This window comes from Lactuca sativa, chromosome 1, assembly GCF_002870075.4.
Source record: "Lactuca sativa cultivar Salinas chromosome 1, Lsat_Salinas_v11, whole genome shotgun sequence".
Taxonomy (NCBI): Eukaryota; Viridiplantae; Streptophyta; class Magnoliopsida; order Asterales; family Asteraceae; genus Lactuca; species Lactuca sativa.
The window spans coordinates 168,046,654-168,062,404 of NC_056623.2; the positions used below are offsets into that span (position 1 = coordinate 168,046,654).

At 42.6% G+C, this 15,751-nt stretch overlaps 1 protein-coding gene and 1 pseudogene across 1 annotated transcript; both read right to left on the bottom strand.

The window, feature by feature from the left end:
- Positions 1 to 334: 334 nt before the first annotated feature.
- Positions 335 to 1,163, bottom strand: LOC128128132 (protein MOR1-like). Its single transcript, XM_052766960.1, has 4 exons — positions 1,035 to 1,163; positions 825 to 941; positions 551 to 646; positions 335 to 460 (listed from the first exon to the last, which is right to left on the bottom strand). Exons 1-4 carry the CDS (start codon positions 1,161 to 1,163, stop codon positions 335 to 337), a joined length of 468 nt encoding a protein of 155 aa, XP_052622920.1.
- Positions 1,164 to 2,722: 1,559 nt separating this feature from the next.
- On the bottom strand, positions 2,723 to 13,326 carry LOC111902430 (oxysterol-binding protein-related protein 3C-like; annotated as a pseudogene).
- Between the last annotated feature and the right edge of the window lie 2,425 nt (positions 13,327 to 15,751).

Genomic DNA, 15,751 nt, shown 5'->3' on the forward strand with positions numbered 1-15,751 from the left:
GTTTCTTCTTCTTCTGAACTCATATCTTGCAACCATTGCTCTAAGCCTAGTCTGAATAGATACAACAGCTCCTTGTCAATTATGTGAAAAATACAACCGGAGAGTGGCCTACCTTCATAATAGCAACAACTAACTAAGCAGGAATGAAAGAGAAGGCAATACTCACAACAATAGCTGCAGTGAATGCATTTAGGTCCTACAAGATCATACAAATCACTATTTAAATACTCATTACATATAAAGGTGTCAATATTCAGATTGCATGTACTTAATATATAAAGACTCCAACAATAAATAGATATGTTATGTTACCTTAATGTATAAAGACTCCAATTCAAATAGGACTATATGCCCCAGGATTTGCATTTGCATGACTATCAAAAAGAGAATTGGTTTGTAGAGGAAAGAGATGCATGATTAACAGCAGCACATAAAGGTCTAGGAGCATAGATATGTCAACCTGTCATGTGTCAACAACCATTAAACCACCTTAACAACCAACAAAACATTTGGATTTGACAAAAACTAAAATGACCAGATCAAATCAAACATGTGGGTATAATTGTGTTATACGGTATAGTTCGTATAGACCGATACTGCATGTTTGCTTGTCTCCAATTTTCTTGAATATCGCAGAAAGTTCATGCTGCCATGCCATGCCAACACAAGAATACAAATATGAATTTATTTAAATCTTTCCTACACAATTGTATTTTCATTTTACTTATCTTACACAATTCTACTGTCAGTTTTATTCCTCCTTCTACTTTCCCAAACATAGTATTGTACTGAAAAAAAAAATCTTATTAGGGGATGGAACTGACCTTCAATTGGGCATCTGCAGAATGCGTGGCAGGCATTGGATAATTGGCCATGGAATCACCCCAATGAGTTTGACCAACAGGGCCAGCAGGGGTCAACATTCTGGCAGCAGCCAATGTCTAACAATGTTCATAAAACAATTACAATTAATACATAATAAATAAGATGTTGATAACGCATAATATTAAAGAGATAATAGAATAGGTGCATACCTGAAGATTAAGATCGATGTAGGCAAGGATTATGGGTTGGGGTTCCATGTCAATTGGGACCATGGAAAAATGACCATTTATTATTGTCCCACGAAGCTTTACAAGCTCATGAAGAACCGTTTTCACCATCCACAAAGGCTTGTCATCCGCTCCTGCTTTATAAGATTAATATTAACAACAAACCCCAATTAAATCAATATACTTTAGTAATTAATATATCAACATGCTCATTTACTCTCTCTCTCTCTCCCTCTCTCTCTACCAATAGGGCAACGTACTTATATCTTTTACACCATAGTAAAAACAAAATTAAATTCCTATTGTGTGTAAAATAATGTACTTACAGGTTGCTTGATATTATGGGTTTAGTTACAAGTTGGTTGTGATTATGGATAACAAAATGTAAGTGCATCATTATAGTAGGTAGTCGTAGAAGATAAACTACATTAATGTGTATATTATTGTGTATAAGGAATAAAGTATGTATGTTTGATCAAAATGTGAGTGCATCAGTGAGTCGGTTAATCTCAGACTTAAGGGTTAGATTTTCATTAGGCAATGCAATAATTGATCAAATAAGAGCCAGTTTGGGGATATCTGACTCACAGAGAACTCCAATGGTAACTTTTAATTGCAGAAATATTTTTTTTTTAAATATAAACATTGATTCTAAGATTGTTGAATTATAAATTATTATTCTTTGTGTTAAAAGGCTCGGGGAAGCTCTAAAGGACTTCTATAAGCAGACAAACAGTTACTGGAAAAAGGCAGCATATGAACATACTGCTCACACCGGAAAGGTTTACTTTCACCATTTTATCGATTTACATGTAGTGAATAGCCATTAATTACACCATTAATACTTTTTTTCTTTTCAGTAAATCTTCTTTGACTTGTTTTTATTGATTGCAGGAACTTCGGAAGGATGGTTTTGATCTTGCTAAAACTCGGTTCAAGGAGCTTAAGCCAATTCTTGTGCACAAACTGCTCAATGGATAGTAAAGAAATAACCCAATGATTTGACCATAATAACAACTAACAACCAATGATACTTCATATCTAATCAACCAAGGTAGGCAAATTAACATGTTGTTTATGAAATAGCTAGTAGATTGGTATGTATACCTCTTAAAAATCTCCACAATAAATAATATGAACTTTTGAAGCTTCTCTTTTCCATGTTTTCTTACCAGTTCGCTCACAAAGTCCATTGCTGCGGTCCTGGGACTGTATAGGTCTTTAATAATATCTGCAGAAAATTATTGAAAGTATGGTTGATATATATATATATATATATATATATATATATATATATATATATCATGATGGGTGAACCGGTTGAACATATGCAATGTATGGACACAGATGACTAGCAAATGATACAGCTGCATGTTCAGTAAAGATCACATGTTGTCCAAACATACAGCTAAGGGCAAAATTGTCATTCTTAAAATAGACATGAAATATAGCAGACTCATTTGGGAACTTTAACACTTGTATTTTATTCAACCATGTTTACATTTTTGTTAAGTGTAAAGCGCAAGACTATATTGTAATTGATATAGTAATAAAATATTCAACAGAAAAGCAAAATATCACTGTGATATTTATGGCAGGGTAATTTAGTGAAGGGGCATTTTAGTACTTTTTACATTATGGCAGGTTTTTTATGTTAATGGTAGACATGGTTAGTGGGACAACACCTGTGTGAGTTCAGTATTTGGGAGAGGTTCCTCTTCATAATCACAAGGCTGATAGCTCATGGATTCATTCCATTTTCCTGTCATTAATATTTTTGGTTCTTTTGAATTGTGTACATATCCATACACTTCATATCATCCAGCACTGCACACAAATTAAAAAACAAAGAAAGTAAATTTATATACAATGTAAAAAAATTGAAGTTTACTTTTGTGTATTTAAAAATCATGCACCCGAACCAACCATGTTCTTCCAAATATTAAATTGATGACTTTTGTTGGAGGGGGTACTGATTCTAGAATTACTCCATCTTTCTTTAGCTTCAAATGAGTTCTACAATTATAACAACATATATCATCCATAGTTTTTATATTTAAAAAAAAAAAAAAAAAAAAAAAAAAAAAAAAAAAAACATGATAGAGTTAGTTATTTACCTTCCAAGAGGATAGACATCAATAGAGTTACCAAGAAACTTGGTCTTCACCTTTGAAGTTATATCATATACAAAATACTCATTTTCAACATGTGCATCACTTATTGGAGGGTGATGACTCACCTAATATTTTACATTAAAGTATTATCAAATTAATCAACTCTTAAAACTATGAAAGATCTTTAAAGTTTTTTTTTCTGCTCTACAATAAATGTAATGCCACAATGATTAACCATTTCATATGTTTCACCAAGAATTGTATTGAAAGGCTTCCAGGTTTGTTGTAGAGCATAATATACTGATATAAACCATGATGTTGTAACAAAAAAGATTTCATCGTTTTGAAAATTTATATAGAAAGAGGAGTGTATCAGCGTAGTGTGTGTCTATGTGTATAAGGAATTAACAGTAATGATTCTTACCTGTATATACTAATCGCATGTATGGATCCTCCTAATTATCTGCTTGCTTGTAACAGCCTGGATTGCCAGGTATCTTTATTGTTTTGATTTTTTTTTGGTGTTTTGAGAGGGGACTCGGCGAGTTGGAGCTCAGACTCGCCGAGTAGGGTCGCGATTCTGGACGCGGGATTCGTCTGGACTCGGCGAGTCCAGGATATGGACTCGGCGAGTCCGCGCTGTTTAATGAAACCCTAATTTCTCGGGTTTGGGACCTATTTAAAGGGCCTTATGGCCGTCATTTGCACCCAACAGTCCATAGAGAGAAACCCTAGAGTGCTTTAGCGATTTGAGAGAGAAAGGAAGCATTTCTTGACCTTTGTGTGTTGTTTAGCAAAGAAGAGGAAGGTTTTAGCCAAGAGGAGGCAAAGGAGATTGCTAATCTGTGGATTTGGAGCTTAGATCTTCGATCTAGAGGTATGATTTCAGCTCATCTTCTGTTTTGTGAAGTATATTTGGTTTTAGTGTTTCTTGTGATCCTTGTTGGGTTGATTGGATGGTCAAATAGTCCCTTGCTAGTGATAAGGCCTTGGATCTGGATCCATAGAGGTCCAGAGAGCCTTATTCATCAAGCTTTATGGAGAACAATGGAGGTTACGACCTTAAGTAGTGATATTTGTGGGTAATCCTTCATATATGGTCATATAGAGGTTGTTTGTGCACCAAGTCTAGGGCTTTACGTCGTGAATCAGTCTAGGAAGGCTAGATCTATGTATTGTTGGAACAGATCTGACCTTAGAAGCAAGTTTGAGTGATTGCATGGCATGGACTCGCCGAGTCCAATGAGCAGACTCGGCGAGTAGCTTGAAGATTGCCTTGGATCGGCCAGTGAGTGATCCAGTCGAGTCACGAGTTGACTCAGTGAGTCAGGACGAGTTAGAGAGCGTCGACAGGTGGATTGAGTCGAGCTGGGACTCGCCGAGTTGTTCTTGAGACTCGGCGAGTTGAGTCGGGGTGGCCCCGCGACTCTCCCAGGTGGAACTCGTCGAGTCAGGGGAAGCACTCGATGAGTAAGAAGGGAATCCTAGGGAGTTGGCGAATACGTCTAGACTCGCCGAGTTGCCCTTGTGCACTCGCCGAGTCCGGTCAAGTTGACCGTTGACCGTTGACCAGAGTTGACCTATGTTTGACTTCTTAGGGATAGTCAAACTTAGAAGATAAAAGTGTTAACAAGAGATGTATGATGTTATAGGGAGATTGTAGCTCGGCGAATCGAGCACGAGTGACTTCGGGATTTGCTAGCTATCGATATTCACGAGGTGAGTCTTCTCACTATACTGTACCCGGAAGGGTTAGGCTGTGTGACCGGAAGGTCGGATATGATATGAGACATATGTGCTATGTGTGATAAGTTAATTGTTATATGTGTTGTGTATGATTTATGTGGGCCGGAAGGCATTATGTTATGGGCCGGAAGGCGAATATGTTATGGGCCGGAAGGCGTTGCAATGTGGACCGTAAGGTTGGTGTGGGTAGGACCGGAAGATTTACCCAGCAGGGACGGAAGTCCCCTGAGACACATGGACCGGAAGGTCCGGGCCTGGAAAGGCGTATGTGCGTAAGTTGTATTTTGGGGAACTCACTAAGCAATTATGCTTACAGTTGTTGTGTATGCGTTTCAGGTACTAGCGAGGACCGTGGGAAGGCGCCGGCGTGATCTGTACATACTGATAGATGATTTATGATCTTGGGATTCATATGATTTGTATTATGATATGACACGTGGAATGTTTATGCCTTATTTTGGATGAAAACACTTTATTTTGAAATGAAAATTTTGTTTGAAAATTTACGTTGTTACAAATTGGTATCAGAGCCTTGGTTTGAGGGATTCGGGTGCACCTTCGGGCGTAACTGAACTCAAACCGAGGATTTGAGGAAAACTTTTAAAATAAAGGCATAAACTTTTATAAATGATTTTGTGGTAAACAAGAATGAAGCAGTGTGTACGATCAGTCAGCGCCCGAACGGTAAAGATCCCCAAAATACCTTACAATGTTATGTTAAGAGATATGATATGATATGGATTGTTATGCATGCTAGAAGACTAGGTATTCATGATAGGACTACAGTGGCCTGATTTGTGATGCCTTAGTCTAGGGAAGTTTGCCGATATGAGATGCTTTGATAGCGTGCGGGTAGTTAGTGCATAACAAAAGTAGAGTACTCACTATCCGGGGTTTGGGGAGGAAGACTTGGGATGAATGCTGATGCGGTGTGGTCGGTAGTATTGGGCCCGTACTACCGAAGGCACCGAGTCAGTGGGCAACCCAAGTAAGAATCCCTAGATATCGGAGACTGAGTAGGGTTGCGTTATCGAGTACGATTATACTCGATAGAGTCTCTGATAGTTTTATGTTGTATTTCAGAGACATCATGGTTGGACCACGCCACAGACCGAGTAAGAGCGGTGTGAGTGACGAGGAGATTCGTCAGATGATTCATGAGGAGGTGGCTGCAGCGATCCGGGCTGAGATTCCGGAGATGTTTGGGTCTATTAAGACCACCTTGATAGAGACTTTTGATGAGCGGTACGCCGCATTGACTGAGGCTGCAGCCGCTGCAGCTACCGCAGCTGTGGCCGCTGCCAGGCCACAGGGGGGTGACTCGTTGCTGTTTCGGGAATTCAGCAACACGAAGCCACCCGAGTTTGATGGGACGCAGGATCCGATCGCTGTGATGAGGTGGATCGCTGATATTGAGGGGTGCTTCTACACTTGTTCATGTCCGGAGCATCTGAGGGTACGGTTCGCTTTGAACCAGCTCCGTCTGGGAGCGAAGGATTGGTGGAAGTTCGTGACGGCGAAATTCACTTTGGCAGAGATTTCAGCTGTGACGTGGGAGAGGTTTACCTCTATGTTTAGAGACGAGTACGTTCCCCCGGTGGAGAGGGAATGGTTGGTTCAGGAGTTCTTGACCCTCAAGCACGGTACTGATTCGGTTACGGTGATCACGCGGAAGTTTCATGAGAGGGCGATGTTCTGCCCTGAGCAGGTGTCCACAGAGCAGGCTCGGATGAGCCGGTACTTGGGTGTGTTGAGGAGGGATATCCGGGAGTTTGTGTCAAACTCCACATATCATACCTTTGCTGAGCTTCAGGCGAATGCCAGGAAGCGTGAGATCGAGTTGGAGACCCAGGCCAGGGAGGAGGCCGAGTCTCAACGGGTGGACCGGCGGCCGGCTCAGTCTCAGCCGGCAGCCAAGCGGACTAAGTCCGCCGATTCGAGGACGGGAGGTCCGAAGGGCCGCACTTGCGGAAAGTGCGGCAAGGGTCACGAGGGGACATGTCGATCTGGTGCTTGCTACAAGTGTGGCAAGGAGGGGCACATCGCTAGGGATTGCCCCAAGGGGTTCATGGTTTGCTTTCATTGCAACCAGACCGGCCATCGGAAGGCCGAGTGCCCTCAGCTTCTTCAGGGATCTGCACCTGCTGCCAGGGCTACTGAGACTCGGTCGGTGAAGGCCGAGGCCCCGAGGGCTCGTGGGAGAGCCTTTCAGCTGACTGCAGAGGAGGTCCGCGCTGCGCCCGACGTTGTGGCAGGTATGCTTTATTTCATGTATTTATTTTGATGTTGAAATGTTATGCTTATGTTATGATATGCGTAGGTACTTTCCTTGTGAACTCTGTGTCTGCTTTAGTGTTATTTGACTCGGGTGCGAGTCGGTCCTTTGTATCTTTGGCCTTTAGTCAGCATATCAGCGTTAGTCGTGAGCCATTGAGTCGGCCTCTGAGAGTTTCTATAGCTGACGAGAGAGTGATTTGTGCCACGGAGGTTCTCCGGGGATGTGTGTTAGAGATTTTCGGGGTTGAGTTTCCGATTGATCTGATTCCTATTGCGATGGGTGATGTCTGTGTCATTGTGGGCATGGACTGGTTGAGCCGATTCGGCGCAGTCATCGACTGCGGGCGTCAGCTGGTGACTATATGAGACCCTAGTGGCGGAGTTCTTTCGGTGTACGGCGAGGGTACACGTTCGGGATCAGCCTTTTGTTCGGCCGCTAGGGCAAGGCAGTGTCTACAGCAGGGCTGTAAGGGTTTTGTGGCGTATGTGATGGATATGCGAGCGACTTCCGAGAGACCGAGTTCAGTTGAGGAGGTACCGGTGGTAAGTGAGTTTCCAAATGTCTTTCCCGAGGAGCTGCCGGGAGTACCTCCTGTGAGGCAAGTGGAGTTTGGTATTGATTTGGTTCCGGGGGTCGCGCCTATTGCTAAGGTGCCTTATCGTCTTGCACCTCCAGAGATGCAAGAGTTATCCTCGCAGCTTCAGGAGTTGCTGGGGAAGGGATTCATTCGGCCGAGCAGCTCACCGTGGGGAGCACCTATTCTGTTCGTCAAGAAGAAGGATGGTTCACACCGGATGTGCATTGATTACCGGGAGTTGAACAAGCTGACGGTCAAGAACCGTTACCCGTTACCGAGGATCGACGATTTATTCGATCAGTTGCAGGGAGCATCTTGGTTTTCCAAGATCGATTTGAGGTCGGGATATCATCAGGTGAGAGTGCGGGATGAGGACGTCCAGAAGACAGCATTCAGGACGCGATATGGGCATTATGAGTTTGTGGTGATGCCTTTTGGGCTCACCAATGCCCCGGCTGTGTTCATGGATCTCATGAACAGGGTATGCAGGCCAATGTTGGATCGGTCGGTGATTGTATTTATCGATGATATTCTGGTGTATTCGAGATCTAGAGAGCAGCATGAGGAGCATTTGAGGGAGGTCCTTAGGTTATTGAGATCGGAGAAGCTTTATGCAAAGTTCTCCAAGTGTGATTTCTGGTTGCGGGAGGTCCAGTTCCTAGGACATCTCGTTAACCAGGAAGGGATTCTGGTCGATCCGGCCAAGGTTGAGGCGGTGATGAGTTGGGAGGTGCCGAAGTCACCATCTGAGATCAGGAGCTTCCTTGGGTTGGCAGGGTATTATCGGAGATTTATCAAGGATTTCTCCAAGATCGCAGTGCCGCTCACCAGATTGACCCGGAAGGGTGTCGCATTCTCATGGGGTCCCGAGCAGCAGACCTCCTTTGAGACACTTCGCCAAAGGTTGTGCGAAGCCCCGGTATTAGCTCTCTCGGAAGGGATGGAGGATTTTGTAGTATATTGTGATGCATCGATTTTGGGGCTGGGTGCGGTGTTGATGCAGAGGGGTCATGTGATAGCATATGCATCGAGGCAGCTGAAGCCTCATGAGGCGAGATATCCCACGCATGATCTAGAGTTGGGGGCAGTAGTGTTCGCTCTCAAGATTTGGCGTCACTACTTGTATGGGGTTCGATGTACGATCTACACAGACCATAAGAGTTTGAAGTACTTGATGGATCAGCCCAACCTAAATATGCGTCAGAGGAGGTGGTTGGATGTGGTCAAGGATTATGATTGTGAGATCCTGTACCACCCAGGCAAGGCTAATGTGGTAGCCGATGCGTTGAGCCGCAGGGCGGAGAGCACTCCACTACGAGATGTATGTTTGAGATTGACCGTGATAGCTCCGGTATTGGATGCCATTCGTGGGGCACAGGCCGAGGCTGTGCGACCGGAGATGCAGAAGAGAGAGCGGGTCGTTGGTTTGGTTTCAGAGTTCGTTGCAGATGGACGAGGGATTATGACGTTTCAGGGTCGGATTTGGGTACCGTTTGTGGGCGGTACGCGTATTACTTTGATGGAAGAGGCTCATCGGTCGAAATTTTCGATCCATCCGGGGGCTACGAAGATGTATTTGGATTTGAGGAAAGAGTATTGGTGGCCCTGTATGAAGAGGGACGTCGCTTGGTTCGTTGAGAGGTGCTTGACCTGCCGCAGGGTTAAGGCCGAGCACCAGAGACCGCATGGCAAGTTGCAGCCATTGGAGGTTCCCGAATGGAAGTGGGAACAGATCACTATGGATTTCATCACCAAATTGTCGAGGACTGCCAGAGGAGTTGATGCAATTTGGGTGATTGTGGACAGGTTGACGAAGAGCGCTCACTTCCTTGTCATCAGTGAGAGTTCTTCAGCGGAGAAGTTGGCGGAGATATATGTGAGGGAAGTGGTATCTCGGCATGGGGTGCCAATCTCGATTGTTTCTGACCGTGATGTGCGCTTCACTTCCAGATTCTGGAAGAAATTTCATGAGGAGTTGGGTACTAGATTGCATTTTAGTACCGCATATCATCCCCAGACAGACGGCCAGAGCGAGCGGACGATTCAGACGCTTGAAGACATGCTTCGAGCATGTGTGTTAGATTTCGGGGGTAGCTGGGATGCGTATTTACCCTTGGCAGAGTTTTCCTACAACAACAGCCATCATTCGAGCATTGGTATGCCACCCTTTGAGCTGTTGTATGGCAGGAGGTGTCGGACCCCCATTTGTTGGGGAGAGGTTGGGCAGAGAGTGATGGGCAGTACAGAGATCGTGCTTCAGACGACAAAGCAGATTCAGCAGGTCAGACAGAGGTTATTGACCGCCCAGAGCCGACAGAAGAGTTATGCAGACAGACGCCGGTCCGAGCTTGAGTTTCAGGTCGGCGACTTCGTTCTCCTGAAGGTCTCTCCTTGGAAAGGAGTGATTCGATTCAGGAAGAGGGGCAAGTTGGAACCCTGGTATATTGGGCCATTTCGTGTGATTGCTAGGGTAGGCCGGGTAGCCTATCGTTTGGAGTTGCCAGCAGAGTTGGGGCAGATCCACGACACTTTTCATGTGTCGCAATTGAGGAAGTGTATAGCCGATGGGTCGGCAGTGGTTCCATTAGAGGATATTCAGGTGGATGCGAGCCTGAATTATGCTGAGAGGCCTGTGGCCATCAGGGATCGGAAGATCAAGGTTCTGAGGAACAAGGAGGTACCTCTGGTGTTGGTTCAGTGGCAACACCAGAAGGGATCGGAGATGACCTGGGAGCCGGAGCGCGAGATGCGGGAGCAGTATCCGGAGCTATTTTCAGAGCGAGACTTCGAGGGCGAAGTCTAGTTCTAGTGGGGGAGAATTGTAACAGCTCGGATTGCCAGGTATCTTTATTGTTTTGATTTTTTTTTTTGGTGTTTTGAGAGGGGACTCGGCGAGTTGGAGCTCAGACTCGCCGAGTAGGGTCGCGATTCTGGACGCGGGATTCGTCTGGACTCGGCGAGTCCAGGATATGGACTCGGCGAGTCCGCGCTATTTAATGAAACCCTAATTTCTCGGGTTTGGGACCTATTTAAAGGGCCTTATGGCCGTCATTTGCACCCAACAGTCCATAGAGAGAAACCCTAGAGTGCTTTAGCGATTTGAGAGAGAAAGGAAGCATTTCTTGACCTTTGTGTGTTGTTTAGCAAATAAGAGGAAGGTTCTAGCCAAGAGGAGGCAAAGGAGATTGCTAATCTGTGGATTTGGAGCTTAGATCTTCGATCTAGAGGTATGATTTTGGCTCATCTTCTGTTTTGTGAAGTATATTTGGTTTTAGGGTTTCTTGTGATCCTTGTTGGGTTGATTGGATGGTCAAATAGTCCCTTGCTAGTGATAAGGCCTTGGATCTGGATCCATAGAGCTCCAGAGAGCCTTATTCATCAAGCTTTATGGAGAACAATGGAGGTTACGACCTTGAGTAGTGATACTTGTGGGTAATCCTTCATATATGGTCATATAGAGGTTGTTTGTGCACCAAGTCTAGGGCTTTACGTGGTGAATAAGTCTAGGAAGGCCAGATCTATGTATTGTTGGAACAGATCTGACCTTAGAAGCAAGTTTGAGTGATTGCATGGCATGGACTCGCCGAGTCCGATGAGCAGACTCGGCGAGTACCTTGAAGATTGCCTTGGATCGGCCAGTGAGTGATCCAATCGAGTCACGAGTTGACTCAGTGAGTCAGGACGAGTTAGAGAGGGTCGACAGGTGGACTGAGTCGAGCTGGCACTCGCCGAGTTGTTCTTGAGACTCGGCGAGTTGAGTCGGGGTGGCCCCGCGACTCTCCCAGGTGGAACTCGTCGAGTCAGGGGAAGCACTCGACGAGTAAGAAGGGAATCCTAAGGAGTTGGCGAATACGTCTAGACTCGCCGAGTTGCCCTTGTGCACTCGCCGAGTCCGATCAAGTTGACCGTTGACCGTTGACCGTTGACTAGAGTTGACCTATGTTTGACTTCTTAGGGATAGTCAAACTTAGAAGATAAAAGTGTTAACAAGAGATGTATGATGTTATAGGGAGATTGTAGCTCGGCGAATCGAGCACGAGTGACTTCGGGATTTGCTAGCTATCGATATTCACGAGGTGAGTCTTCTCACTATACTGTACCCGGAAGGGTTAGGCTGTGTGACCGGAAGGTCGGATATGATATGAGACATATGTGCTATGTGTGATAAGTTAATTGTTATATGTGCTATGTATGATTTATGTGGGCCGGAAGGCATTATGTTATGGGCCGGAAGGCGAATATGTTATGGGTCGGAAGGCGTTGCAATGTGGACCGTAAGGTTGGCGTGGGTAGGACCGGAAGGTTTACCCAGCAGGGACGGAAGTCCCCTGAGACACATGGACCGGAAGGTCCGGGCCTGGAAAGGCGTATGTGCGTAAGTTGTATTTTGGGGAACTCACTAAGCAATTATGCTTACAGTTGTTGTGTATGCGTTTCAGGTACTAGCGAGGACCGTGGGAAGGCGCCGGCTTGATCTGTACATACTGATAGATGATTTATGATCTTGGGATTCATATGATTTGTATTATGATATGACACGTGGAATGTTTATGCCTTATTTTGGATGAAAACACTTTATTTTGAAATGAAAAATTTGTTTGAAAATTTACGTTGTTACATTGCTCTAAAAGATGGGCGTATTCCATCAACTACAAAAATAATAAAAGTCTCTTACTCATTACTAATTTACTATGAACAATTATAAAAGAAGAAGAAGATAAATATTATAGAAACATATTGGTGTTGGGAAATACCTCTGCCATTTTCTGTAGCATTGTCATAGGTTAAAAAATGAGTACTAGTAGAGTCACCATTGATGTGATATCAGCACCCACATACTTCTGCATTCACCTCCAGTAACTATCATGCTTCTGTAAAAACACAAAAGAAAGCAATGAATGACGATAATAGAACATAGATGTTATATGTAATAAGTACCCAAAACAGAGCAAAATGATGAGACTGTGAAAGAAACAGATAAGAGAAATAAGTTAGTGTACCTCTCCCTTCCATCTGCCTCTTTGTGCTTCAACTTCAACATCATTATTTTTAGTTATTTCTTATTTGTGTAAGATAAACTTACTTGATCGGTTCCAGTGGGTAGAAGTAAGTGAGGCGAGTCCGATCGAGTTGGAGTAAGATAGAGGGGAATTGGATTCGCTGATCAGGTGAGGAATGAGGATACTGAATAAGGAATAAGGAAGGTATTGGATCTGGGCAGAGATTATTCGAGAATAAGTTGGTTCTAAAACCAGGATGAGGCTGGTAAATAACATATTTGAATAGCATTAATTTCACACCATAAACTCTCTCTCTAGCTCCACCGTCGTTGGTGTAAAGGTGAAAGAACCCACGAAACCAGCCTCTATTGTGTGTCGATGAGGGTAGAAACTTAATGAACGAACCTGCAAGAAAACATAATTTGGGGGAGAATCAAGAAAGCTCCAGATATCATTCTCAAAGCTCTTTTGCCAGCTGCTATTAATTTGAGAGAAGAAGCAGGAGATAGACAATCCATGTTAATAACTTACCTGAAGTGGATTTCAAGACTCTTTCCATGCCAAGTTTTGAGATTATGTCTTAATTTTGCTACTGATTAATCGAATTGATCCCTAGTTTTTTCTTCCGCCTGAAGGTGAAGTCTTTTGATACGAAATCGGAACCTACCTCCACCTCTGTGTTGGTTGAATCTTGGAATAACCTGAAAACTGATTCACGATCGACTGTGAGAACGTGGGTGAAGGCGGAGGCCCTAGGGCTTCTTGTTGGAGGTGTTGGACGTGGGTGAAGAGGTGGGTGAAGGCAGAGGCCCTAGGGCTTCTCGTTGGAGGCACTGGAGGAGTGTGAAGGCGGAGGACCTAGGGCTTCTTGTTGCTAATTCAAAGATCAACATCGATGGTAAAAGGTAAAGGAATCAGTAGAGGGAACAACGTAAAAAGAGAGTAGATCGAACCATTTAGTGTGAGGGTCTATTTGCAAGAAATCTCAAACCCTTAACCTTAAACATGATGTGAAGCGATTGATACATAATTTTCTTCATCTATGTCAATTCATTGGGCTCACATAATCGGACGATGGTGGTAAATGAAGCATTCTTCGAGAAGGAAGGTGCATCGCCACAGTTTGAGGCTAGAAGAGGCAATCAGGATTGGAGGATGTGGATGACGGGTGGAGACGAGGGAGAAGAAGGTGGGGGTTTAAAAAATTTGGGGATTTCATTTTCCCTCGGAGACGCGCGTTTATTAAAAAAATATAAAACGACATTCACAGACGACGCACAAGTGCCCTCCGTGTTTTTAATATTTTTACATGAGACACTACTTTAAGGGCACGCAATAATGCGTGATCTAAATCCTTAAATTTTTTGAAGAAATGACACTTTCTTAATGTCACTCTCTTTTGCGTAACATAAATCACTGAGTGTTGTGGTTTGCGCGTCGTAAAAGGGTATTTTTCTTGTAGTGAACATTGTTTTCATATGCATTTGCATTGTAAGGATAAGTTTTTTTAGCGAGTTTTAAAATAAAAGAAAAAGTTTTAATTTTATTTATTTTAAATATCCTTACAATGGCATTTGTGAAAAATTGTTGTTTATATGATTCCATTGATAGCAATATCGGAAAATGGATTTGATTCTTTCGGTTGTGGTAGTGTCATAATTTACCAAATAAGGAAAGATTATCATCACCTAAGTTCCAGTTCAATAGAAACTTGGAATCATGCAACTGGTATTGTATGATGAATGACAATTTTCATCTTTAGGAAATTAACACTAATTCCTTGTTCACATGTATATGTGAGTCAAGTGAAGGACAAGGAGATTGGATATACTTGGTTTTGCACTGGTCAGGTCCAAAACAAAGATGGATGAGACTATTCGTCATGATTTACTAAAGTTTAGTAAATATGGTTATGCTTACAAGTATAAGTGTAATTCTGAAACATTGGAAAAGTTTCAATGTAAGACAGAACGGATGAGAAGAATCAAATTAGACAGAATATTAAAAGTTTCTCCAATCTAAAAAGATGAGAAGAATTGTTATATATATATATATATATATATATATATATATATATATATATATATATATATATATAATGAGAAATTAAATGTTCTCCTATTTTTCTTTTTATCCGTCCTCCTACCATTTTTTAGATTATGACAAATGTATTAATTTCTTTTAATTTTATTAAATATGAAAAATATGAGAATCTTAAATATTATCACACCCCCGAACCAGGATAGTGGAAACGTCCGGGGACGGATGAACTCATAGTGTAATATCATAGCAACTGAATATAAATGATACATAGCAACCAAACCTCATACATTACAATATACCAACATTCATTGTTTACAAATTGTACTTGTTCTTCAATTACACAAAAATAACAATGAGTATGATGTCTCAAAATGATGGCAAAATATACAAATCCAAGGCCCGAGTACTTGTTCAGTATGTCCCCGAGAATACAAGTCATTTTGAAAAGCGTCAACATTGAATGTTGGTGAGTTCATAAAGATGTTTGTAAGTAAACTTGTAGCATCTTTATTTATATTAACTTGTAAAACTCCAGAAAATCCAATATTTTCTATAAAAGTAATTTGTGAGTCTTGTTCCAAAATCGTGTATATTTTCATGCATGTTCTTTGTTTTCCTTGGTTTGTATTTGAAAAGAGTATGATCCCAGAAAATCCTATATTTTTTGTATATAAAACTGTTGTGGTACTAAAAAAACTAAGTCCGGAGTGGTGAAATTAGTTTACAAAATATACGGAATATAGTTGTGTATTTTATAAAACTAGTAGAGTGCATATCTTTTGTAAATTCCAATAGTGTTATTATTCTTTATGTGAGTCGTTACAACTATACTAATATGAATAATGCGCATGTCTTGACGTTCTTCAGGTGTCGGTTTCTAAAGATACTTGTCACCCTAGACTGGCCCGTCTAGCTGTAGCGAACAGCTCAGGTGTGGGGGT

Excerpts from the sequence above, each read along its gene's own strand:
- LOC128128132 (XM_052766960.1), bottom strand. The coding sequence starts at position 1,163 with ATGGTGAAAACGGTTCTTCATGAGCTTGTAAAGCTTCGTGGGACAATA. Across the intron at positions 647-824 it reads CTGCAGATGCCCAATTGAAG|CATGAACTTTCTGCGATATT; the intron begins GTCAGTTCCATC and ends ATGGCATGGCAG. Across the intron at positions 461-550 it reads TAACACAATTATACCCACAT|GTTGACATATCTATGCTCCT; the intron begins GTTTGATTTGAT and ends GACACATGACAG.